At 44.4% G+C, this 25987-nt stretch overlaps 4 protein-coding genes across 8 annotated transcripts; 3 read left to right on the top strand and 1 right to left on the bottom strand.

Moving 5' to 3' along the window:
* Positions 1-243: 243 nt before the first annotated feature.
* On the bottom strand, positions 244-25438 carry LOC108148628 (sodium/hydrogen exchanger 9B2). Of its 5 annotated transcripts, none has more exons than XM_041709187.1 (12): positions 25097-25438; positions 24548-24615; positions 24226-24495; positions 17639-17987; positions 13051-13338; positions 12809-12991; positions 12566-12741; positions 12383-12489; positions 10090-10278; positions 9025-9168; positions 8556-8657; positions 244-387 (listed from the first exon to the last, which is right to left on the bottom strand). In XM_041709187.1, the coding sequence occupies exons 1-12, from the start codon at positions 25432-25434 to the stop codon at positions 259-261; spliced, it is 2343 nt and encodes a 780-aa protein (XP_041565121.1). In that variant the 5' UTR covers positions 25435-25438; the 3' UTR covers positions 244-258. The 5 variants fall into 5 exon arrangements, with proteins under 5 accessions (XP_041565121.1, XP_041565120.1, XP_017131237.1 ...); XM_041709186.1 differs by lacking the exon at positions 244-387 and adding an exon at positions 7506-7906; XM_017275748.2 differs by lacking the exon at positions 244-387 and adding an exon at positions 7506-7906 and having other exon boundaries at positions 24548-24601; positions 25097-25207.
* Positions 3079-3885, top strand: LOC108148755. Its single transcript, XM_017275957.2, has one exon. It carries the CDS (start codon positions 3126-3128, stop codon positions 3597-3599), a length of 474 nt encoding a protein of 157 aa, XP_017131446.1. The 5' UTR covers positions 3079-3125; the 3' UTR covers positions 3600-3885.
* On the top strand, positions 13510-14793 carry LOC108148655 (odorant receptor 94a). Its single transcript, XM_017275790.1, has 3 exons — positions 13510-14252; positions 14312-14678; positions 14740-14793. The coding sequence occupies exons 1-3, from the start codon at positions 13510-13512 to the stop codon at positions 14791-14793; spliced, it is 1164 nt and encodes a 387-aa protein (XP_017131279.1).
* On the top strand, positions 15706-17050 carry LOC108148648 (odorant receptor 94b). The gene is made up of 2 exons (XM_017275777.1): positions 15706-16803; positions 16997-17050. Exons 1-2 carry the CDS (start codon positions 15706-15708, stop codon positions 17048-17050), a joined length of 1152 nt encoding a protein of 383 aa, XP_017131266.1.
* Positions 25439-25987: the final 549 nt, after the last annotated feature.

Below are 25987 nucleotides of genomic sequence, written 5' to 3'. Positions count from 1 at the left end.
GGTTTTTGCTTAGATGGTAAATGTTAAGATCGATTTATGTGGCAGGGCTTGTCCATTTATATAAATTTTCCAATTTGCTTCCGCCAATGTTTTATTTGTGTATCAGATTGTTTACCCAGAGCTTCTTTTGCTATGTTTTATGCCATCCGCCGGCTATTTGTGCGCAAAATGCATTTGTTGCCGCAGATTCGTAATACATTTAATATATATTTCTTTCAGCACAGGGGAATCTCGCAGCTAAAACAAACCTCCGAGTCATCACCCGGAAATGGGATACATGATCGGTCCTTGTCTGGCTTTCCTTCTGTTTTTCATTGGTGCTCCTCTGATCCCTGGCGATACCAGCAGATTCGCTGTGGCAATAAATCCCCAAGGAAGTGGGTGGCACTGAAACAGAAAAAACTTATGAAGTGGCAAAGAGTTGCGATTGTGTAAACAAATATATAGATGTTACCAGTAGCGTGCTGAGAAGGGGGCTTGAAGTCATTAAAGGTAAAGCAATCCTGCTCACAAGATTATTTTGTTTTTAACATGTTTTTTTTAAGGGCAGCTTTAATTTGGTTCCCTTTTTTGGCTCTTGCTATGATGCCACGTAGTGAGGCATTGGCAAACGAATGTTTATAGCACTAATTTTATTTGTTAAACTAACAAAAGAAGGAGCCAAAGCAGCACAAGCAGAAAAGCAGCAGCACCAGAGCAAATAAATGTGTCTCAGAAACGATTGAGCGCACAGAGACAGTCATATAAACAGAGGGACATAAAACTCATACGACATGTGGGCCGGCAGGCACTTGGCAAATGCGTGAGCGTGAGAACATGGCACTTCATTCACGCCCCGGAAGTGCCCCTCCACATCCCCCTCCCTCACCTCCTTCCCTGCTGAAACTCCGTCCGGACAACAGTTCAACCGAAAGCCAAAGACAAAGAGGAACAGAAACAAAAAGCCCGGGCTACAGTAACGCCTGCCGAACAATTTATACGACTATTTGAAGTTGGAGGACTGAGTAAACGCTGCTTAAGTGTGCGTAAATCTATGAGGACGCACAGTCGTCGCAGTCGTCCTCCAGGACCTGCTCCTCCAGTCGCTGCTGAACCTATCGAAGGATTTCGGCTGGCTCCATTGTCACCCGGCCACTGCTCGTTCGTCCTCCTAAGTGTTAACACATCGTTGCTGTCGCCCGGCCATCTCGATTCCGTCCCGTTCTGCAGTTTGTTTTTATGTTGTAAAGCATTTTCATTTGTTTTTTGCCGCTTTTCTCTTTTTCGAAGCTCCAGAGCTTCAGATTGAGATATTTCGTTCTGTTTGGCTTGAAATTGATAGTTTCAGCCAGATTATGATCTGTTTATTGTGCAAAGTCCTGTGAACTGGGGAGTGGGCGGCAATTAAGTCGCCTTTACGACAAATGTGAAATGTGTTTCCATTGATAGTGAGTGAGTGAGAGCGAGCGAGGCGCCAAACAGGCGTTGTCCTTCATATTAGGTCGACTGATAGAGCGCCACCGACATTAACTCAATTTACTTCGAGGCAGGCAGCAGCCACCTCCAGCAGCGTGAACAACCAGAATCGAACCTATTTCCGGCGGAAGTATCAGTGTTTGGCAATTTCCGGCCTGCTGTTGTCTTAGAATTTCTTTTTCTTTTTCCCTCTCGCTCCAAAAGTTTGCCCGGCAATAAATGTTAATACATATTAAGCGATTTCCCATCCAGACAATGGCCGCTCGAAGTTTGCCCTCTGCAAGACGATTCAATTTCTCGAGTCGAAGTGTAATTAATGCCTCTGGGGAATGACAATCGGCCAGAACTAGCAGCAACTACTCAGCGCTCAGTTGTCAGACCGACCACTTCCATTAGGCGATGTCTTCGTCAGGCCCCGGACATAATCATCATCAATAATCTGGCTTTGGAAACACATCACAAATTAATTTTGACAGCTCTCGGCAGCGATTAATATCAATTATTCAAATAGTTTGCAAGCATCTCCTGGATTGCAAAGGAGTGCCTCCCACATCGGCAATGGGCTGCAACTGCTTCATTACGCTTAAGCTGAATGGAGCTCTGTCGGCTTTTGTTGACGACCCATTGAAGGGCTTGCATGTGCTTTGTTCTCCATAATGTGGCCGCATTCCGATGATACCTATTAACCTAGAAGAATCGATGGATCTAAGACAATACCCTGTTCAACAACCAATATAACTCAATTGAACCCATTTTAAACCATTGTTTGACTTGCCAAAGGGCAGCTTTTGATGTATTTTCTTTGCATTCTTAAACCCATGTCAATTGATTGCAGCTTAAATATTCATTTCAGTTACTTAGCTTATTAAATTAATTTTGATTTCAACTTAATTATCAGAATATTGATTAAAAATAGCTTAAATAACAATGTCAACAATAAATATAGAAAAACATGAGCATTAACAATAACACAAATGTTTGATAATCATCTTAAAACTAAAAATTACTAATCACGAAAACTTTTATTCTTCATGACTTCTAGTGTTGACTATGTTTAATCTGAAATGAATGCAACAAAATAGGAGCGACTCTCTTATAAAAATTTCTTATCAATTATAACCACTTAAAGCGTTATTTACAAATCAGCCACTCATCGACATAATCATTGAACATTAGTGTCGATTTTCGAGCGCGTTTCCTGCCCTGGCTTATTTCTATGATATTAAACTGGCAGTTTGGTTCGCCCACGGCTTAGCCATGCCAGCTCAAAATTATGCGTTCGCATGTACGAAATACCCAATTGACTAATATTTATTTATACAATTTTGCGGTTCACAGAATGCAGATAATTCAATTCCCGTGTCAAATTTGCCAAAATGTGCGTATGCCCAGCCCACCGCTTACCTCAAATGCAATTCAATTTTGCGATAAACCAATTTAAAGTCAACCAAAAATGAAAGAAAAACTGACTGGAATTATAGGCGCACACAAATGTGTGTATGTGTGCGTGTAAGTGTGTGTAAGTGTGCGTTGTGTTTGGATGCGGGTCGACTGGTTATCTCCCTGCCGCGGTTCTGGGGTCAGAGGTTATCGAGCGGCGTAGATTGCCGCTCTTGAAAACTGGCAACGCTTTGTAGTCAAACGACAGTCGCAGTGCAAACAAGTCGGCAATGAAGCAGCTTCTGGTGGCCTTTCTGGCAGTTCTGCTGGTCACCATCACGCAGGGCGGATTGCTGGGCAGGATCTTCAACCGGGAGTCCACCTCCACTTCCACAACAACGACGACAGAGGAGCCCCGTCGCCCCTTCTTCATCAACAACAATGTGCCCGTCATTGAGGCGGGCTGCGCGGCGCACTTCACCTGCAAGAAGAAGCTCACCCAGGTGCCCACTCCGCGGCCCTGTTTGAAGTACTGCCTGAAGCGAGTGGACTGCCCCAACGACCAGAAGACCCTGGGCAAGCCCAACCAGTGCGTCGAGCTGGACGAGCAGCAGGTGCTGGCCGCCTACGAGGCCTCCAAGGTGCCCCCAGTCGCCGGACAGCCCGCCGGCGAGACCAAGATCATGGAGGTGGCCATGATCGACTTCCCCTGCCAGCCGGGATATCTGCCCGACCATCGCGGTCGCTGCCGCGAAATCTGGTAGTTCGTCGCTCCTCTTAACACGCACTTGCTGCATAACTATAGGTGTGGAATTCTTCTTTAAACACATGCATACTCTGAGCAACCACAATAAAACCCAAATGAACTACTGTTGCCCAAGGATCATCCCCGTGTTCGAAAACAGTGAACATTTTGATACGTGTTTAGTGAAAAACACCTCTAATCTGGCAGTCGATTTGTGATGATTTCGTTATCGCCTAGTTGAACTTGATGTCTGTGAAATCCCATTGTTTTTTTTTAATAAACAGAGTTTGTGCTTGCTTTACAAATTTCACAATTCGCAATTTGTTTTTTGAAAATAAAAACAATGAAAGTCAATTTTTGGGGCATTGATTTGCTGTTCAAAGCAAATCATTTTGTTCCAAACTTTTAATACCTCAACCTTTTAAAAAAAATATTTTCTTTGAGCAAGTCGTACATTTCCTATACATTTTGGCAAAAATTGGTTAAAAATAAAACTTTTTAATTAATGCCAGTCGATTGAAAATATTTTATAACGAATTTCACGAGGTATGACGTCTACATTCCACATTTTGTCATCACTCGCATTGTGTTGGTCAAAATACAGATTTTTGTTGGGCGGGAAATCAGAAACAGAATTTTTGGGAAGAACTGTGTGGCAACCAAACATTTTTAGATATTATGGAATAAAAAGTAAATGGTAAACAGGATTCGTTTGGTAATAAAAAAGTATTTGTCTAAGCTAATTTATATTTAGCATATAGTGGTCTATGCCTAAAACAATGTTTTACAGTGCAGTCCCCAGTGAATGGTCGGGAACAATATTTTGCTGTCTCGACACGCCAAGTGTCAAACACACCTCCAGCGGCAGGAAAACAGCGGTTCGAGCTGTAGACATGAGTGCCGGAATTCAGGACTGAGCGAACAGTCGCGATTGGGGCTACCTTCGAGTGGGCGGGGCACTGGGCGGAGTCGTGGCAGTCAACAATTTTGTCTAATTACAACACGAGGAACCGGAATCCAGCGACAAGCCATAAAAAATATGCCATTTGCACGAAAATAGCTGTGATGTGCTGTGACCTGTGGCCCCCAAACTTTGAGTTGGCATTGATAGCCAAGGAATGGGTGCTCGAAGGGGGGTGGAAATTTCCCAAAAAGCTAAGCCACAGATACAGCTAACAAATGGCTTCATTCAGCCAGCAACTTGCTCGGGGAATGCCGAGCGATAAAAAGTACATGGTATTAAAATTAAGCAAACAACAACCAGAAGCAGACAAGAGTCGACATTCGGAGTGGGGAAGGGGATTTTCCAAGGGTTTGGGCCCGAGTTCCATCACGTGATTGACGCACATTTCGAGCCAGCAAATACAACTGCTAATTCGACGCACCCAACTATAGTGCTTCGAGGTCTGGAGGGAAGTGGAAATTTTATGTGTCTTCGTCATGTTAATTGTTTTCCTTTGTTCGGCATTGCGGCTGCTTTTTTGCTGCTTTGTTGTTAGCCATAATTTGCGCGCTTATAACTCAAAACTTTCGCCGTCGCGGCAAACGCAACTAACTTTATTAACTGAAGGAGCGGGCGCCAGGTTTGACTTCATTTGGGCTCATTCTTTTTGTTTTCTTGATTTCCGTTTCCGACCACTGGCAGGCGGACTGGCAGGAGGACGCAACTTTCTTTGGCTTGTTTTTATGGTAATCGGCGCATAACAAAAACCACAATACGCTCCTGCCCCGAGCTTTTGCCCCGCCCACCTGTGTGTGTGTGTGTCTTCGAAAGTTGGACGGTGGGCGGTGGGTGGTGGCATGGCATTTGGAAATTAAACTGCGCATAGTCCTTAAAATTTTATAACTTAATTTCTGTTGGTCTGGCATTTTTGTGAACTTTTTGATTTGACTTCGTTTGGCACTCGCACAACTCCTTTTTCACCGTATCGCATGGAAGTCTTTGTAGGTGGTTTGGGGAGCATTATATTGGGTGGAATTCGCAGTGGGTGACTCGGTGACTGGGTGGGTGGCCCGATGGGTGGCTTGGCTGGTCGCGCAAGGTGGTGACGTGCCTGGCGTTCTTTTTCTGCCGGAATTCGGCATGCGAATTAGAATAATAAACTGCTGAAATTTATTTGGCGCAGGAAAATGCTTTAACTGCGCTGATAAGATTGATCTATGGCCGGTGGCATTTCAATGGCCGCGATAAGAGCAATGAGTTTTGAAGGATTATGCCGGTGGCAGCATAATTGATGCGATGCGAACATAACTCAATTGTGGCGTAATTGCGGTACTGCAATCTGAAACTACCGGCTTTTACGCACTTCATTATATCCCTTAGCCGGGCAGTCTTCATCCAATGCTCTCATGATTTTGCTTTTTCTTACCTGCTTGCGTAAATATCCTGACCTGCAGATGCTTTCATTATGCTAATTGCACGAACATCAACTGCGGAAACAAAGCAAATAATAACAGAGGGCAGGAGCAATGGCAATCGCAGCGGAAAAGTGTAAAAGCACAGGTACCAAGGGGAAACCAAAGAATTTTCATTAAAAATTTCATTTAGTTGCGCAATTATTTTTGTGCAGCCATTTTAATAACACTAATTTACCTTCAATTCTCAACTCTTTTTCAAGCCACACAAAGGCCACCAATGATGCCGGTGGGAAAGAGATGGGGAGATGGGGACAAAGGATGGGGAGTGGCATAGCAAATGCGAATGCGAAAGAGACGGGGACATCGAGTTATAAATATGCGCAGCTGTAGGATAATAAAAATGATAAGTTCTATCGCTTGCCCCGTTTTTGCCGTCTTTTAATTTCATTCCTTTCAGCATTCACTCAACCGGGTCACAGCTGGAGCTCAGCTATTACACTGCGCGAAAAACAAGCGTATTGAATGCAGTATGGCATATACTTCAGAGACCTTCTTCTGCTTAATAACTTCAATGATAGTGAGAGAAAATTCTAATTTCGATTGGTTTCTAAAATATTACAAATTTATAAAAGTTCATAGCAGTTTATCTGCTATTTTAACGGTTTCCTTTTGGATATATAATAAAAGTTAATAGAAAACATAGGAAAGCTAGAGCTTGATAGTTTTTTGAGTGTTTCGAAACCAATTTGGGAAAAATGTCCTCCTTTTTCCCGGTACCATTGGTCGTCATGCGACCACAGCAGGAACAAAAACCAAAAGCATCAAAGGCGGCCAGAACATCAAGTTCATTCTAAGCCGTTTGCATTGCAAATTCTGCATCGCATGGCGACGGGTGGCCTCGTACCGCCTCGATGCTGGTTGGTCTCACAATCACTTTTCAATTAAATGACATTCTTCGCCCGTTGCCATTATTTTGTGTTTTTGCCATGGCTCTAGCTTTTTATTCAGCTCGGAGCAAAATGATTCTGCCACAAGAGCATCGGGCGTGAAAATTCGTCGGGGGGAGAATGGCAATAGGAGGACAACTGTTCTTTGAACATAACAAAATCATTTTGGGTTCATTTATTTACTTGACCAACTCCAACGAGTGGAGAACGAAAGGCCTTTGAACGGCCTTTATTCGCAATAACAGCTTGTTCAATTGTCAATCATTAATACGGATTGATTGGACATGACACAAAAACTCGTGCCAGATTGACACGGCGCAGCGCTTAAATCCCTCAAAATTAATTATAAAATCAATTAGCAAAGGCTCGAGTCCGGGATTAACACAGATCCAGTCATAATTAGGTGCCGAAAAGCTTTTTATTCACCGAGAGGGGGAAAAAAAACAATAAAATCCCAGTTGGCCAAGTTGCCCATTTGGGGCGTTAGTCCTGTCGGATTAAGTGCAAACTTTGTTAATTCGCCGAATTTTAGGGACCCGGCTGGACAAGTAAGCAAATAACTGGAAAATTAGTCCCATAAAAAGAGACCCTTGGATTGAAAATGAATTGAAAAAGCAACCTTTGCAACTTTTCGCATTTACTTTTATTTGAACTGCGTATGGCCGAATGCCTCTTAGTACACGTAAGTATAAGTACAGCTGCGTTGGCTAGGTAAGTGCGGCTTGGATTAAAACTTTCGACTCCGGATGCGAGGGTCATCCTTATGCTAAGCCCTCTTGAAGGCATTGGCGTTTAGCGGATTTGGCACTGTGGGCGTGGTCGGGGAGTCCACCGCCTCCACTGCATCGCCCCGTTTGAGCCAATATGGCGCCAGTCGCAGCATGAGGATGGCACCCAGTGGGGCGGTGAAAATAATGGCCAGCACCGAGATGATGAGCACATTGCTGGCCAGAGCCAGCTGCTCTGCACTGGCCACGCTGGCAGCACGTGCCAGATCCAAAGCCACTGGTCCCAGGGCGGCCTAAAGGAGAATGGAGCAAAAAGAGCACTGGGTTAGAGGACTCAAATTAAGCAGCGGCCACCGCTGCGTATGAGTGATATGCAGCGGAGCCAGGATTAAATGCAGTTTGCTGAGCAAATTTTAATTAAATCAGTACGGGAAAGGTGGACAGTGAAATATGCACCGCATATTAGGGAAAAGCTAGACAGGAACACACACATACACATATGACCACAATTCTTCTCTTTTCTAGGGAAGTAAGTAAGTAAACCAGCGGAACATTTAAATTTGTGGAAGCCACAGGACGCACACGCTCGCTCACACAGGCGACATAAACAAAATGTCCGCTTGCGGTTAAACTGCAAACAAAAGGCTGGCATGCCAACTGCAGCCGCAGGAGCAGGACCTGCGATGACTCTGGCCAAGAGAACATGACCTGCAAATACGTGTATAACTTAAGCATGGGGAAAACACCAGGCCAGGACGAACAGGACGACGGACAGTCTGCTCGTGGCAAGCGAGTGAAATTGCCGGCAGTGAAATAAAAAGCGCCACCAGGCCAGGAGACAACGGCTGGGAAATGGGGAAATGGGCAACGGGAAATGGAAAATGGAGAAAGGGTTGGCAATGGGGAACCGCAGCAACATGACACGCGGAACGGGAAACTTACTTGGACAGTTGCTTTGGGAAAACCGGAAATTGTAATGTAGGCACGTTCCTTTCTCGACAGATTTCCGCCATATGTGGATAAATATGCAAAAGCCAGGCGAAACTGAAAACAAGAACAAGAAAGTGGTGGTCATCTCCAGCTGGTTGCTGGTTGCTGGCTGTTGGTTGTTGGCTGCTGATTTTTTTCTTTCCCTCGGTTTTCTGTGCCGTATGTGCAGGTAACATTTGCATTGCCGTACCGGAACATTTTCATTTCGGTCGGCACACCCCAACCCACCCATGGTCACGGTTTTCGGGTTTTTGCCCAACCCAAAACCGTGGGGAGCTGTTCGCCGGTCAGCGAATTCCCCGCACAAACTGGACGAAAACCGAAAGAAATTAAATAAGTGGCCGGGGCGGGGGGCGTGGGGCGCGGGGCGTGGGGCATTTGTTGCAACACCGGCCACACCTCCGGCGACCATTTTAATTACCAAACTTCCGACGAGCACCAGCAAAGCGCCATAACCGATTACATGGCCCTGCAGCACGTTGAAATTAATTTCCTTGCCAATGAGCGCAAACGAGACGGGCTTGAGGAACTTCCACATGAGGTCCAGACGCTTGGGCACACTCGCCTGCAATGGAAATCAATGGGTTGTTATTAGATCGGGGCCAAGCGTTCAATTCCAGGGAGCCTGTTCATTATTTCACCCGTTTAAATCAGCCACGGAGGCAGGCCAATCGGCTTACGGAGCGTTGCCTTGCAACTCAAGTGCGCTGCCACGGCAGCATCTGGGCTAAAAGTTTAAGGCAAAGGTAAATGGGAAGAGTCTGGCAAAAAAAAAAAAAACACACACACTTGCTCGAAACAAATCGAGCACCGGCAGTCAACTCTGACATGGGACAAGGACGTGATGTCACAAATTACCTAGCAAAAATCCCGCACATACAGCCGCTTTTTACAGCTGCAGCGGAGCAGGCATAAAAAATGGCACTATTGCCAAAAAACATTTTTCTTGACCCAAAACCAAACAAAACTGAAAAAAGTCCGTCCGAGCCCAATACCCCGAAAGCACTCAGAAATCCCGAGCTGGAGGCAAAGCCAAAGTCTCGAGCTCAGAGAACCAAACGACTGAATTTACCCGTTCAGATTCTAAGCACAGAAAGAAATGATGGAAGAGATTTGTTCTATATGTAAATTAAACTTTACAGTACTACAAATATGCACAAATATTTTATTATATATATTCCAAATAATACTCATACCAAACTAATAACTTAGAAAGTTTTCACATTTCAGTAGCGATGCCCAAAAATATTAAATATTTTTATTGATATATTCGGTATTTATACGTTACATTGACAAATAAAATTATTAGTTTGGTATCCTCAAAACTAAAAATATTATATTATAAGGGTAAGATAAACAGAACTCGTAACTAAATGGCTACATCTTTAATTTGAGTTTCACCTTTCATATAAAATAGTTATAAAATCAACTTAAATTTACAAAAAAAAAATACGTAAAATATTTTTGTTCAGTGCAGAATACTCACAATTTGCTGGGCCTGCAGCTGCTGGGCCGTCAGCATGGCCTCCTCCCGCCGCCAGCCAATCCTCGCAATAAAGGCGGTCGTTACACAACCCAGGGCGCCGGCTGAAGTATAACCGATGACGCGGCTGCCCATCACGGCGATGGTGCCGCCCAAGACGGTCAGGACGAAACGGAGTCCATTTGCGTACGTCTGCAATGGATGGCGAAAGGACAGATATGAGTAGAGTGAATGGCAAAACAGGTGAGTTAGTCTGGATGGATGAGGGAAATGGTTGAAATGGGGGAAAGGGGCGAAATCACTTTACAAAGCTCTGATGGAAACTGTTTTTTTACCCGCTGTCCACCTGTGCATTGTTTGTGCTCTGTGTGCGGTCAGGTTGCGTATACGCAACGTGTGCAGCTGCCCAGGAAAAACTGACTTGTCCTCTCCCCTTGTTTTTGCTTGCATATTGAACTTTTTTTTTCCAACCTCAAAAAGTGTACTAAAATGACTTTTACAACGATTTAGATCTGATAAAACTCGCCTGACACAATGTTTTCTCAGCCGGGAATTTTTGGATATTTTTTTCAATATCTGCACTGTCAACTTGTCAGTTTTCCTGGCTGGTGTTGAGACGGATTGGGATCTTTTAATTTTACCGGCAATTTTCTGACTAACCTTTCATGCTTCGCAAATTGCTGCAATTCAATTTCCATGCTACCCTTTGTCAAGTTATTTTTACTTAACTTTAAACTCCCTTCGATAGCACTTCGTTAGCTTACTTTTCTTTATTATAAATAGGAAAAACTGGAGTTTTCCCTTACAGTGAGACATTCAGTTTTTTAAATTAGTTTGCCGCCACCTCGTTGAATTAAAAACTTTCAGGCGAATATCTTATGGAAAAATACTGACAACAGGCACGAGAAAAATAAGTGGCAGAAAGGTGACGTCGGATGGAAAATTACCAGGGACTGCGTAATAATAATAAAATCAAGACGGTAGCAATGACATGCCAAAAGATGCTAGAACCAAAACCGAGGCCTGATGACAGCCCCTACTTTTTCCCCTTCGGGCGATGACAGTGTATATGTGTGGTGTGGTATGGTGTGGTGTGACGGGGGGTTGGTCGGTGGGTGTGTAAAATATGCAAGGATGCAACTTCAACGGCGCTCAGCGTGAAATTTTTGTACAAACTGCAGCCCTGCGTGGATGCGGATGCCACTTGACGATGGCAAAGGCGAGCGCGACTTGCAGAAAACAAAAGTTATGAGAACTCCACAGGAGTGTTTGTGTGTGTATGTGTGTGTGTGTTTGGGGGGATGGGTGGCTTGGGTGGCTTGGTGGCTAAAGCGCATTCAGCGCACCACCCATGGCGTTTGATTATGCGCGCCATTAGCGGTGTAAGTTGCGGCAATGAGTTTTGTGGCTCTGGCTGCGGCTGCCTCGATGTCCCCGGCATAACTTCACATAGATGCTGGCAGTAACTGTCGTCGCAAATGTCGCCAGCTCCGCCGTTGTCGTTTTCGTTGTCGCTGCCGTTGCCGTTGCCGCTATGCATGTAAGTGTCTTTTTATGCAAAGAGCACCCGCACAAGCAACCGCTCAGCGGAAGCTGACACTGTGCGAAAAACTAAAGTCTTAGTCAGGAAAATGGTCCTCGAGATCAAGGTATTCAATGCTTTAAAATCCCTTAACAATCTTCATCTCACGATTTCTTTCTGTATTTATGGCTATGGGAGAGTTTAAGTCTGCCTTTAAATTAACATAAATATTTTATATGGTTTTGAAAATGCTAACTAGCTTAGGTTTTAACTCTAAAGACAGTTTTCTGATATATATTTTGTTTGTTCATAAGTTATAATACAAGATAATATAGAGAAGAGAACGTTCTGTTTACTGAAAATATTTAATATATAAATACTAAATTATTAAACATTGTTTAAAACTTAACTCTTTGAAATGCCATTTAAAAGAAATGTGTCGAAATATTTCAGAAACAATTTATAACCTGATTTAGAACCTAATTCATAACGTATTTCATAACGTATTTCAGGACCTATATTGAAACCTATTTTTCTCAGTGCAGTCTTCTGTAGCCGCACGTACATATGGCACTGCGTCCTCCTGCCCCGCCCCCCTACGCCTCCCTCTAGAGACTGTCGCGCGTTTTGCATCATTAAATGCGCTGATTGAGTGTCTAAGTGTTCACTGAATGTGCATTTTAAGTGCAGCCCGCTCGAGGACGAGCAGCAGCAGGACGAGAAGGACGAGAAAGACGAAAAGGACGAGCAGGACGCCTTTGTCTGCCAGCTTACCGCGTTGCGGGACGGCAAGTACTGGAGCATTGAGCCGTAGAGATAGCCGAAAACGAGTCCAATCCCGATGCCAATGGGACCCTGCAGCACTTGCTGGGTGAGCGAGGCTGCAAGTGAGAGAAAGGGGGAGTTTAGGAGGGGTTTATTTGACTCTGATTCCCGGGCACAACGGGTGGCACGCACTCGTTGAGAATATTACGCTGATTATCACGCCAAACATGAAGATGGCCACCACATCGTTGCATGTGGTCATGGCGTAGATGAGTGTGTGGATGCCGCTGTTCAGGCCGAGGCGATCCTCCTTCAGCTTCAGCATCACGGTGACGACCACATTCGGGGAGACGGCGGTGATGACCAGGCTGCAACATTCAAACAGCACATTCAATAGCCCCCTCGATAGCCCAAGTAATCCATTGAACCACTCACCCCAGGGCGATGCCCCACAGCCATGGCATCGAGAGGGTGAGGTAGGCCAGTCCGGCGATGGCCGCCACCTCGACAATTGTGGGCAGCAGGGTGAGCCGCAGTATCATGAACCATAGCCGCTTGAAGGCATCTCCGTCCAGGCCCAGGCCAGCCAGCAGCATGATGTTGATCAGGGCCATTTCCCTATGAAGAGTGCAAGCCAAATTAAATGTTTCTCGAACGAACGCCATCCAAATACTCACCTCAAAAACAGCTCGAACTTCTGATACCCCTCAAAGTTGGCCAGTCCCAGGTTGGCATAGAGCACGCCGAAGAAGAGCATGCCCAGCATATCGGGCAGATGCACAAAGGTCACCAGGATGCCGAAGATCTGGGCGCCAACGAACAGGAATGCAATGCGCATGATGACGGTCTGTGGCTGTGAGTATTCCGGCAGCAGAACCCAGGCCATGGCCCACAGGCCCAGGAAAATGGCCAGCAGGGCCACTTGCTCCGAAATGTTCACCCAATGCGACCGAAAGTGAAGCCACCTGCAAGGAGTCCAAGAAAAGGAGTTAAACTAACAGGAGTTCCCTTTTTTCATAAGTAGTTTCGTGTGTCTCTCCCTAAATTATGTACACGTAATTGCTGCTAATAACCGTGCCCACTTAGAGCTATAAAAGCAGCCAGCTCTTAGGAAAATAAAACCAGAACCAAGACCAATGGACAGCCACAAGGATCGGATTGAGTCCATGCGCCTGATTCTCCGGGTCATGCAGCTATGTGGCCTCTGGCCCTGGTCCCTGAGAGCTGGAGAGGAGTGGACCTTGTCCGGTTTCGTGAAGCGCAACTACCGCTTCCTGCTGCACCTGCCCATAACCTTCACCTTCATCGGACTCATGTGGCTGGAGGCCTTCATCTCGAGCAACCTGGAGCAGGCTGGCCAAGTGCTCTACATGTCCATCACGGAAATGGCCTTGGTCATAAAGATCCTGAGCATCTGGCACCATCGCAGTGAGGCCTGGCGGCTGATGCACGAGCTGCAGCACTCCCCGGACTACCAGTTTCGCAGCCAAGAGGAAGTGAATTTCTGGCGGCGCGAGCAGCGGTTCTTCAAGTGGTTCTTCTACATCTACATCCTGATTAGCTTGGGCGTGGTGTACAGTGGCTGCACAGGAGTGCTCTTCCTGGAGGACTACGAACTGCCCTTCGCCTACTACGTGCCATTCGATTGGCGAAATGAGGGAAGATACTGGTTTGCCTATGGCTACGACATGGCGGGCATGACGCTGACCTGCATCTCGAACATAACTCTGGACACCCTGGGCTGCTACTTCCTGTTCCACATCTCGCTCTTATACCGCCTGCTGGGCCTGCGATTGAGGGCTCTGAAGAACATAGGGGATGACTTGTATTTTGGCCAGGAGTTGCGTGGCATCTTTATTTTGCATCAGAGTGTGCGAAGGTCTTTTAAATTGTGTAGCTGTTTTCCTCTTTCTGTGCTAACATCACAAGGTTTTACAGATTAACCCTCACCTGCCAGAAAATTGTTTCACCCTACATCCTATCCCAAATCATTCTGAGTGCGCTAATCATCTGCTTTAGTGGATACCGCTTGCAGCACGTGGGAATCCGCGATAATCCCGGTCAGTTCATAGCCATGCTGCAGTTCGTGAGCGTGATGATCCTGCAGATCTTCCTGCCGTGTTACTATGGCAATGAGATAACCGTCCATGCCAACCAACTGACCAACGAGGTGTATCACACCAATTGGCTGCAATGCGGGCCACCGATTCGCAAGTTCCTAAACGCCTACATGGAGCACCTCAAAAGACCCGTGACCATTCGAGCTGGGAACTTCTTCGCCGTTGGATTGCCCATTTTTGTTAAGGTCTATACATTTCAGTGGGCGGTGTTCGACCATCCTTAAACTGTTTTCTCTTATTTCGCAGACCATCAACAATGCCTACAGTTTCTTTGCTCTTCTACTGAATGTATCGAAGTAACATACGTTGTTTTTTTAAAATATCTTTTAATAAAATTAATATTGGAAATAAATTACATGCCTAAGTATTGTTTTATTCAATTTAAAGGCTTTGAAATGAATTCAAACTTTGTTGATCATAATTAAAAATATTAATGTCGAAGAAAAGATTTTGTACAGATTTCTAAATAAATCCTGGTGATAAGTGAACGAAATACAGTTAAGCTGTGAATCTTAGAATTCGAAAAATTTTTAAATAAAGTACTGTTGGTCAAAATTTGTTATGCACTCTTGAAGCTAGTACTTTAAAACATATCTGTAAACGCCATTTATTCTTAAATGGTTATTCTAAAATTAACTCTTTTATATTTTACCTAATAAGAAGTTTTTAAAACATCATAACTTAAGCATATCGGGAGTCTCGGAATCGAAACTCCTTACTGCTTCAGAGGTGGTGGTGCACTGATTTTTAAATCGTTATAAACACGAATGAATACTATATTTGAGCTACATCCTCTAGTATCTTTGCATTGCGTGACTTACACATTTAGTGACGGTCAACTATTAACTGGAGCCTATTGCCATCCAGCTAATTATTGTAATTGCCCTGCTTATTAATTGTATAAATATTTTGGCTGATTACCTAAGCAAATCAGGGATGGAGCAACTTGAGAACTGAGCTCACTAAATGAACCGGTTCCTGAGCATTTAATATAATCGCCTAAAAATGTAAATTAACTTATGGACTTAAATGAACTAAACATGAACTTGGATGTAAAATAGGAGTTCCACTGGGAACAGTTTTGATAATACAACCCTAGTTTACCCTTAATTGAAGAAATGTCCTCAATTCGACCTACAAAAGACTTTGGTTATAAAAGCCGGAAAGTCTTTGAGTTTAATCATAAGGTGAACCAAAACTAAACTGCTGATAATGGAGTCTACGAACCGATTGAGTGCCATTCAATTTCTGTTGGGGATCCAGCGCTGGACGGGACTTCTTAAGTGGAAAAATGAAGAAGGAGATGGCCTCTTAGCCTGGCTACAACTCATCTATCCGTTCGTGCTGCACCTTCCTCTGACTTTCACCTATATAGCTCTCATGTGGTACGAGGCCTTAACTTCTGCAGATTTCGAGGCGGCTGGTCAGGTCTTGTACATGTCCATCACTGAACTGGCATTGGTCACCAAACTGCTGAATATTTGGTACCGACGCAATGAGGCTGCTAGCCTCATAACCGAAATGCAGCACGACCCTGCCTATAAATTGCGAAATGTCGAGGAGGTACAATTCTGGGAGCGAAACCAAAGGGACTTTAAGCGCGTCTTCTACTGGTACATCGGAGGCAGCCTTTCTGTGGCCGCCATGGGATACATCAGCGTGTTTTTCCAGGCGGAGTACGAGCTGCCCTTCGGCTACTACGTGCCCTTTGAGTGGCGCACCAAGGAGCGCTACTTCTACGCCTGGGGCTACAACGTGCTGGCCATGACCCTGTGCTGCCTATCCAACATCCTGCTGGACACTCTGGGCTGTTACTTCATGTTCCAGATCGCCTCGCTTTTCAGGCTGATCGGAATGCGACTGAGGGCGCTGCAAAATGCTCCCGAAGAAAAGGCCAGGCCGGAGTTGCGGCGCATTTTCCAGCTGCACGCTAAAGTGCGCAGGTTGACGAGGGAATGCGAGGTGCTAGTTTCGCCCTATGTCCTGTCCCAGGTGGTCTTCAGCGCCTTCATCATTTGCTTCAGCGCCTATCGACTGGTGCACATGGGCTTCAAGCAGCGACCTGGCCTCTTCCTGACCACCGTGCAGTTCGTGGCCGTCATGATCCTCCAGATCTTCCTGCCCTGCTACTACGGCAACGAGTTGACCCTCCATGCCAACGCCCTCACCGACAGTGTCTTTGGCACCAATTGGCTGGAGTACTCCGTGGGCACCAGAAAGCTGCTCAACTGCTACATGGAGTTCCTTAAACGTCCGGTCAAAGTTAGGGCTGGGGTTTTCTTCGAAATAGGACTGCCCATTTTCGTAAAGGTGAAATTAGTGAGAGAGATTTGTGTTCTCATTTCTAGCAAAAAATTAAATAATTATGAATTTAAGTTAAAAGGAGCCATTATATACACATAATTTAAATATTTTCCTTTAAAAACTTTATGGATATGAGATACTCTTATATAAAAACATTATTTATTCCTGACTACTAACTTCTCCTTTAAACTTTTGGCAGACAATCAACAATGCCTACAGTTTCTTCGCCCTGCTGCTGAAGATGTCCAAGTAAAGTGAGACATGATCCGGGATCCAGCCAACTCCAGCACCACAATGGCAGCACACACCCACTGGTCGGATACGTAACACTGTAACTCATACGCCACATTGTTGTGAACATGGAGAATAAACGCCTGCAGCCAACAAGGCATTTCGCCAGCTATTAAACTAAGTGTCGCAGCCAAAAGGAGAACATGAAATCGGGCTCGCCTGCGACTAGACTAGACGTCGGGGGATCTGGGTATGAGATAAGTGTGCCGGGGCTGGGAAAAGGACCGAAACAGGACCTCGAACGGAAGCACGCGCCGTTGCCTAGTGCAGCGGCAACTTCCACGACGTCATTGTTGGCGCACAAAAGAAGTACCATACACAACAAAAAAAAATAATAAAGCACAAAATACGAAACACAAAATACGAAATACGAAACACAAAACGAAAGGCAGCCAAACGGATATGCGAAAAACGCGTGCAATGCAAGTGTGAATGGCGGCGCTGTTGTCCCGCCGGAAGTGCATTCAAAGGGTTAAGCACAAATCCGCACAATGGCCCCGGCACCGCGACTTCGCAGCCGGAGTGCTGGCCACACGAGCTTTTCACTTACCATTTGGGCCCTTTGTACTCGTCGCCACGGACTCCGCCCGGAGTTGCAGTTGGAGGTGGATAACCGGAGACGGAGACGGAGTTGCCCGCATTGTTGGCGGCAACATTTTGTGTTGTATTTGTTAAATTTAATGATGTCGGCGTTAAAATTATTGTTGCAGCGTTTTGTGTGGCGTCGGCCGCGTCCTCTGGGATTTTCTGTATGTCTAATTTGGTATGCAGCGGGCGGGTGGGCAGGATGTCGCCTTGGGAGTCCTGCGGCGCTGCAATGCCGTTGCTTGATCCTTGTGTCATGTTGTCACCTGGCCTCTTTTTGCTGCACTGATTTGGCTGCTGTCTGCTGCGCTTAGCTGTAAGTGGCAAACAGATTTAAATGTCTTAATGGATGCGTCAACGTCGGGTTCACTGGGAAAATTGCAAAGGATAAAGAAGTTCTGGTAGGTTATAGTTGACATCACAGCAGAAAAATCACAACTGTTTTAAAATTATTTCAAAAAGTGTCCAAAAGTTTGCACTAAATATTGTAACTTAGTCTTTTGAAACAAATCCCACTGAAAATATTTTGTTGCATACGTTTACACAGCTTTAAAATTTCATAGTTTTTAATACCATAATTGCGAGCTATTTGAAGATAATTTCTCATTGATATTTGCTCTATTATTGATGTTCTCTTTCAATATAGGGTCTGTGAATCCCACTCAACCATTTGTTTCGGTGCATTGAAAGGCATAACCAAATGGAGCAGGACCATCGACTGGCTTATAAGCGCCAAGCAGCTGCTTTTAGCCCATTTGGCATTCATTCCTGCTGCTCATGCATAACGAAAGCCCAACAGCAGTTGGATCGTGTAAATTGCAAAGTGCAGCAGACACACAAGCCCCCGTTCCCGTCCCCGCCCCGCCTCTGCCACTCAAGGCGATGGTGAAATGAAGATTGCAACAAAGATTGACAACCGTTGATTGCGCCGTGGCGGCACAGGCACAACGAGGGCGAGAATGACGTCGAGACAAGGACACCGCTGCCGGCAGGAAGCTGTAGCTGTCTTCACCTGGGCCAGGACGAATTCACAAGGATGAGGATGAGGACGAGGACGAGACCGTGAACGAACTCAGACGACAGGTGCTCGGTCGCTAACAGTCACCTCCATAATTGGCTTCATTGTTGCCGCGACAACTTCACAGGTCGAGAAAGACGCTAGGTGCTAGGAAATACATAAATATTTCCATTTATAATTAGCGCACTTAATGCCGGTTCGCACCGAATGCCAATGCGAGTGTGAGGGCGATTGCGAACCATTCCGAGCAATTTACGCCGCTACCCTGGCTGATTAGAGTGAAGCCCGAGACTAGCGATATTTGCATATGAAGCGCCGTTCTAATAACAGGAATTTACAATCTACCTCTCACAATTATTATGCAGAGCCGACTCTGCCTATGTGTGCTTTACACGGGCAGTGCAATCAGCACTTGATTTGATTCAATTCCAGATTCCTTGCCCTTTTTATTCGAATTCGTATTTGTATTTGATTTTAGAAGACAATCTGCTTGTCATTTGTCACCGTTCCGCCGGGCTACGTGTTAATTGTGCGCAAATATTTAGCGCCAATTCTCGCCGGTGCGAATTCCAGTTCCAGTTGTTTGGGGCGACAATTTCTATATTTGCGTATTGGTCCATCGATCACGTGTCGATTGTGATTCAGCGCGTCATGCGACTCTTTGACACACACCTAAATTGATTGCTAATTGGATGTCATAATGCAAGGAACGCAAATACATATGGTGAATGCGAAATCGTAGCTAATAAAGTTCGAATTATTTCAGCCACAAATAGCATCAGGTATTTATTTAATTAAGGGCTTGTCCTACCTAAAAACAGTTTACACAGAAGGTAACAATTCTCAGAAAGGCGTTAAAATAATTATTTTTTATTAATATGATCCTGAATATGTAAAGAAAAATAAGGAATATCCAGGAACCTCTGATCTAAAACGAACAAGCATTTTATAATAAACTAAACGTGGAAATAAATTTAAAGAGGTAAAAATATTATTTTTCAGAGACCCACAAATTCTCAATACCTTTTTAAGCTTCAGCTTAAAAAACTTCTCAAGTAGCCGCAAAGTTATATATATTTTTTAAATATATTTTATTCAGAGAAAACAAGCACTGATGAGAGAGATAACGAAAATAAGCGATGGAAAATACCGGCAATCAAAATAAAAACAAACAACGAGGTACCGCTGGCTGCCTGCAACATCAAAACGAAATTATTTTCATTATAATTTCATTTAAAATAGTACAAAATTCCGATTCAAGCGCGGTAGCTAAGTGAATAATGTTAAATTTACACACTTTTTAGAACAATAACGATTTTCAGCCGGTTTTGTGTTTGCTAAAATAATTTAAATCGCTGCGCGCTAATAGAAATAATGTTTCAACCGCATCAAAACAATGACGAGAGTCGGAAAATTATGGTTTTCCCTGAGTTTGTTGGGGCTTACCTGGTTGGCCTATAAATTAATTAGTTTGTGTTAACCACAGCACGTATAAAACTAGCAATTTACACTGGCATCTCACATATTCCAATTCAATGGAAACGGAAATTGTATTGAAACCGTTTCATCACCGAACCGCACCAATTTAATGCCCAGCGCCGACTAATCGCGTTCAATGGCAGCGGAGAACTGAGATGACAACGGTCTATGGAAAGCTCTACAGCCTCTATCGTATATATTTTTTATCTTATGCTAATACAAAACATATATCTAGGAGTTCCCGACGCTCTCGTCGGCACGCGAGCGAAACACACAAAATATTTGTTTAATAACTTGAAATTAGCGAGCAAATCACGAGAGTCGAGTGAGATGTGTGATAATGAGAACATATGCAGTTATTAGACTGAATTGACACTGAACCCTGAATTTGGAGGTGCTAATCCGAAGAGCAGATCAAGATTAAGATGTTAGCTTGTAGTACATCAATCGCTTTAAATGCTTTGCAATTTTGGAATGGCTAGGACACGTGTATTAGTTTGGAAAGTGCTAGCACCCTGGGCTTTTGAATATATAAACACTGGTTTGGCCTGGGGCACAATTGTGATTACGCGCATTTGCTTATCAATTAATAAGCCATAACCAACAGGAAAATTATGTACGCCCTGCAAATGTTTGCCATTTCAGCGGGGCTTCAGTTCAGTTGCCTTGAATTCATTATGGCTGCGAGCCTATTGAATATTTACAAGTTCAATGCGAAGTTCGCTTGTGAACTACGGCAAATATTTAAGTTTTGCTAATTAATTTAAAATATCTCCGCCGTAACAAAGTGAAACAGGGTTTTCGGGGGAATCGGGGAAACAGACTGATAAGCAAGGCAAGATTTCTTCTTCGCCTTTTTGAATTATGTGCCTCATTTAAAAGTTTTTGCGGCACTTACTTTTATTTTTTGCCAGCTTCTGCCGCTTCGCTGGTAGTGAAAAAATTGTGCATAAATTGTGCAAAGGTGTCAGCAAAGATAGCGCTCGGGTATTGTAAGACAGCACTTTCGGAGGTCTTGCCGTGATATTTCATATTTCATATTCATGCGCTGCACTCGGCGGCAGTCACAAAAAGGAGCCGTTGAGCCAACTTCAACTGCAGGTTGGGCAGGTCATTAAGGCTTCTTTGGCTTCTTTGGCCGCCCCATTGATTATTACCTTTGGCAGTTGTTGGCGGGGCCACGCCCCCTATCGCTGCTCGTCGCCCACTTGCCGCTGGCACTCTTTGGCTTTTTATCTTGTCATATTTTCTGCAACTTTCAAGTGACCAGGCACGAAAATAATGCAAAAGTTCTTTTAAGCCAAGAAACTGGATGGCCAGCATTTCGCTTTTCAATTGCTGCAGAAGTTTTCACACAAATTATGGCACTGGGCACGAAGAAGCGACTATCCTGTTCCCAAGATTTGCTGATGGAAAAAAGCCATGGCCATGGACATGGATATGGAGCTGCAGTTGCATCTGCAGCAAAAGTTTTTGTCATCCGGTTGTCATGTGCGGACTATTGCGTACGACTTTGAATCTGAGGTGTTAATTGGAAGCGAGGCCAACACTACTCCTCCGGACGAGACCGAAACGAGAACTAAACAACATCGAGGGGCCACTGGCAAGATAGTCGAAAAACTAATATTCTTTAAGGTCTGATGGAGAATTTATTGTAGTTCTCGAAGTTGCAAAAGTTTTTTCCCGTCACTTAACATTTAGATTGTTATTACAGTGCAGCAAAAAGTGCCATAAATTGCTTGCCCAGGGGGTGTGGATGGGTTTCCAGTGATTTATATCAGTTATTCAACTATTCATTATTAACAGGCAAACGTCAGGTGCTTTTTCAATATGTTTAAACGGTAAATTGCACATGACGATGACTTCTGCCCCGACTTCCCCGTCCTTCTTTTTCCATCTTAAGAGCTCCTGTCTGAGTGAGAGTATGCAACTCCATCTTCAGTCTGCAGCATATATCAAATCACTTTGCACATACGCTGCACACATTTATTTTATTTATGTTTACTTAAGCGTGTCTCCTTTTAACTATGCCAGCCGGCACGGCATCCTTTGCGCGTTCTGAATCTTGATTCAGACCTGCAACTCCATCGTTAACCAGTGCGCATCCAGAAAATAATTTCTTTCCGAGGAAGATTGCGTTCCGTTGTCACGCACTTCCTTCCAAGAGATGAACTCACGCCCCAGCGATTCGCATCTAATTTAGTGCTCATACATCGCAAATCAGTGGAAACTGGCACTTTCTTGGCTCCAGGCGGGTAAAGCGAAAAAAAAGAAGAAAAAACAGAAAAAAAATGAAAAAAGCAGGTCATAAAGCGCCATTCAGCGCTTAGCAAATAAGGCGAGAAATTGAAAATGGAAAAGACCTTGCACAGGCAGCTAAATAAATCCCCAACATAAGTCTGACAGGTGGTCAAAGCAAAAGTGGAAAACCCCGATTAAGTGTAGCTTTAGTAATTAGCTGCGGTGCAAGTGCAAGTGCCAGATCCTGCGAGGCCAGTCAAAGGATCCACAGCCTGTCAAGTGGGCCAACAGCTACAAAATGCTTCGGGCCAAAACGCATCAGCGTGAATGCAAATGGCGTCGAAAGGGTTTTCGTGACGGTTAACGTTCTGCCATTCATTTGGCAATCATTATGCTGAGTCACAGCCAAAATGGCATTTATAAATGTCGCCCACTGCGTATACGTAATGAACTGACTTGCCATGCACACACACCCTCGGCTTTGCGGGCGCACGGGGCGAATGCGCAATGCACTGCATTTATCAATAGACGACAGAGAATGTTTGTGTGGCAAGCGTATATCATGTTGGCTTTAGTTAACAGAAATGTCGCCGTTTCACTCACAAGCAGAAGCGACATGTAATAAGTGGGCGGGTGCGGTGGGGCGTCAGGTGAACCACCCATTACCCACCCACTCAAGGTTGAGCTTGAGAAATTGCCCCAGACGCTGCATTTAAATGGAACTTATTTAATATAAACGAGCCCCTGCACATGCGAGCATTAGCGCTGCCTGCAGCGGTGCGCAAACTTATTTAAATATGACTTCCAGAGTCAAATCAGAGTCGAAATGGAGGAATGGGAATGGGAATGGAAATGGAAACGGGAATCAGAATCAGAATCGGAATCGGAATCAGTGGTGCAAGTTTCGAGGGCACAACTCGAATGCAAAGCGACTGCGAATGCGAATAGCAAATGCGAAATGAATGCACAGGAAATGAGCCCCGGCTAATGCATATTCATGGAAACATACTTTGCCGAGAGCCGCGGGCTCTTGGCACTCGTGTTAGTTGTCTGATTGCGGGCATTTGGGCGCAACTAAAACGGCTCATTATTCGTGTGAAAATTCCGCAGCGGCCATGGCCCAAAGGGAAATTCTTTGCCCCCGAAAGTTGGCAAAATCCGGGTAAAACCCCGTATTTACACAGATGCAAAACAATTGCAGCTCCGGGAGTTTCAAAAATAATAACCGTTCTGTTGAAGGCGAAAAACCGGCAAGAAGCACCTGCCAAAACAGAGAAGCGTAAACAAACAAAAACCCGGTCAGTAGTGGGCACCCACATATGGCCATGCAAACGGTGCATATTTTCAGAAGCCAGAGTCCTTGGAAACGCTTGAGTTGGAGCCAAGACAGCAGTGCTGCCAATCGCAGTCGCTCTGGCGTCAATATGCGTAAATATTACGTAAATGCCCCATTCCCCTCTTTGTGTAAGATGTGATTATGCGGCTCACTTAAAATCGAAATGCCTCAATCAGCTCCTCTGCCAGCTCAAAGCCCGTGGCAGAGATTTTTCGTGGATCCTTGCTGGTGAAACAACAGCTTTGCATAAACAAACTATGAATATATGGTGAAATGCATACAAATGCCTGTGAGTACGCATTGTGCACTTGTATGTCAGAGCCACTTCGCTTGGCTGGATGTCTCTCTTCAGCATCCTTCCTCACCCCTAAATGTGAAAAAAGGCAGGAATTTGCGCAACAAATATGTTTGCTTTGCTTTAGTTCTGCATTTTTGAGTTCCTTCTGACGTCGGCGCACAATAAGATGGAATCACTCACCTTCAGAGGTATTCGGTGCCGAAGGTCCGTGTGCACGGGGCGGAACCTGTGGCCGCTCGCCCAGGAGCAGCTCCTTCTCGGGCTCCAGAATGCTGGCGGTCACCGTTTCGCTGGCCCGCCGCAACATGTGCAACGGCGTCTGGTTGGCATCCCGATCCCGTTCCAAGTCCTGCTGAGATGAGCTCTTCTCATTGGACTCGTCGAAGGGGTTGCTGCACCGGAAGGCCTGCAGGGGCGGACCATCACTTCCGGCCACCACATTCAGCACACCTGAAGGTGTTGAAATCGATAGTAAAAAAGGTATCATAGATATCATAGTTACCATAACTGGAGAGTTCTTCATCCAAAACTAAGCCTTTCCAGGCTGCGATCTTTGCTAAAATTACAAACCTTTCTTAAAAATGGTAAATTTATTGTGTTTTTATGTTTTTTTAAAATATAAATTATGATTATAAATATAAATTTAAAAGGATTTTTCGAAGTTTAAACTACAAAGTGCCATAATATAATATAATAATAATATGTTATTAAATTATATAAATTCGGATTAAAATTAATCACACTTAATCAATAAATAGACACACAAATAAACAACGCTTTGAAATCTCTATTCGAATTATAAAATATTAACATTAGTGGCATTTATTTGGCAACCCGAATTCTATGTATGTATATACAATATTAAGTTAATTTTTTAGCGCCTAGCGGCTGGAATTATGGACGTTGGACTGTATTTGCACACGACTTATTTATTGGCACTTCGGAAAATATTGGCATATAATTAATTAACCACAAACTCGTAAATTAACGGCGAATGTGAAAATCGAAAACTGCCATTGCTAAATGCTAAAATCACTAAACTTATGCTTACCGAAATCGCTGCTCATGTCGTCCGATGGCAGAATGCCGAAGCAAAACAAACGCTGAGTAAAAAGTGGGAAGCAAAACAAAGAGTTTTGTGCAAAGAGCGAATGCTGACGCAGTCAAGCGATGACGTAGCCGCGTGTTCCTCACTGAATTTGACAGCCAAAGAGAATCGAAGTGCTCCAAAGAGACTGAAAAGTACACTTGACCGAACCGGGGAATCGAATGAATATAATGCGCGGACGGAACACACGCGACACGACCGCCGGAAAGGCGGGAAGGAATCAAAGTAGCCCAAGAACAAGAAGCAGGGAACTTGGAGCTTCTTTTTATTACAACACACATGCTCTGGCAAATATTTGCACCGCGCATTAATTAGAAAAGCAATTTAAACAAACGATTGGCGAGCGGCGAACCAGCGAGCACTCTTCGATTAAAACTAATTGGCAAACAAACAAGCGGCGCAAAGCAAACCCTCTGTTCTTTAAAGAGAGAGAAGTGAGCAAAATGAGATTATGAAAGAAAGAGCGGGCAGTGAGAAATGCATGCACATATTTACAACGGGGAAGTCGCTTATCTTCGATTCAATGTTCCCATAGTTTTCTAAGGCAAACCAATTAGCTGATAAATAATTTACACACAGTCATAATTTATCTGTGCGAGATAAGGCTCTGAATGGCTGGATTATTAATAGACACCTAGTCATAGGACATTGTATATGGACTTTCACTTTTCCATCAAAATGTGCGCCTGACATACCGCATTTGAGCTTTTATTGTACGAGTAAGATATCTTTCATATTTGCCTGTTATTATTTTTGTATTTTTTTAAAATCGTAAAATATTTCGTGGATCAATAAAAATAGCATTTATGTAAATGTTATACAAAAGTTATTTTA

Source organism: Drosophila elegans, unplaced genomic scaffold (assembly GCF_018152505.1).
Source record: "Drosophila elegans isolate 14027-0461.03 unplaced genomic scaffold, ASM1815250v1 contig_476, whole genome shotgun sequence".
Taxonomy (NCBI): domain Eukaryota; kingdom Metazoa; phylum Arthropoda; class Insecta; order Diptera; family Drosophilidae; genus Drosophila; species Drosophila elegans.
This window is presented reverse-complemented; position numbering and strand designations above follow the sequence as displayed.

What these genes read in the sequence shown, in the direction of transcription:
- LOC108148648 (XM_017275777.1), top strand. Translation starts at nt 15,706, where the DNA reads ATGGAGTCTACGAACCGATTGAGTGCCATTCAATTTCTGTTGGGGATC. An exon ending in GACTGCCCATTTTCGTAAAG is followed by an intron (nt 16,804 to 16,996) that starts GTGAAATTAGTG and finishes AACTTTTGGCAG; the next exon opens with ACAATCAACAATGCCTACAG.
- LOC108148628 (XM_041709186.1), bottom strand. Translation starts at nt 25,434, where the DNA reads ATGTGTGTTGTAATAAAAAGAAGCTCCAAGTTCCCTGCTTCTTGTTCT. An exon ending in AAGTTCGAGCTGTTTTTGAG is followed by an intron (nt 12,992 to 13,050) that starts GTGAGTATTTGG and finishes CACTCTTCATAG; the next exon opens with GGAAATGGCCCTGATCAACA. An exon ending in TTCCCAAAGCAACTGTCCAA is followed by an intron (nt 7,907 to 8,555) that starts GTAAGTTTCCCG and finishes ATTCTCCTTTAG; the next exon opens with GCCGCCCTGGGACCAGTGGC.
- LOC108148755 (XM_017275957.2), top strand. Translation starts at nt 3,126, where the DNA reads ATGAAGCAGCTTCTGGTGGCCTTTCTGGCAGTTCTGCTGGTCACCATC.
- LOC108148655 (XM_017275790.1), top strand. Translation starts at nt 13,510, where the DNA reads ATGGACAGCCACAAGGATCGGATTGAGTCCATGCGCCTGATTCTCCGG. An exon ending in TTGCATCAGAGTGTGCGAAG is followed by an intron (nt 14,253 to 14,311) that starts GTCTTTTAAATT and finishes AAGGTTTTACAG; the next exon opens with ATTAACCCTCACCTGCCAGA. An exon ending in GATTGCCCATTTTTGTTAAG is followed by an intron (nt 14,679 to 14,739) that starts GTCTATACATTT and finishes CTTATTTCGCAG; the next exon opens with ACCATCAACAATGCCTACAG.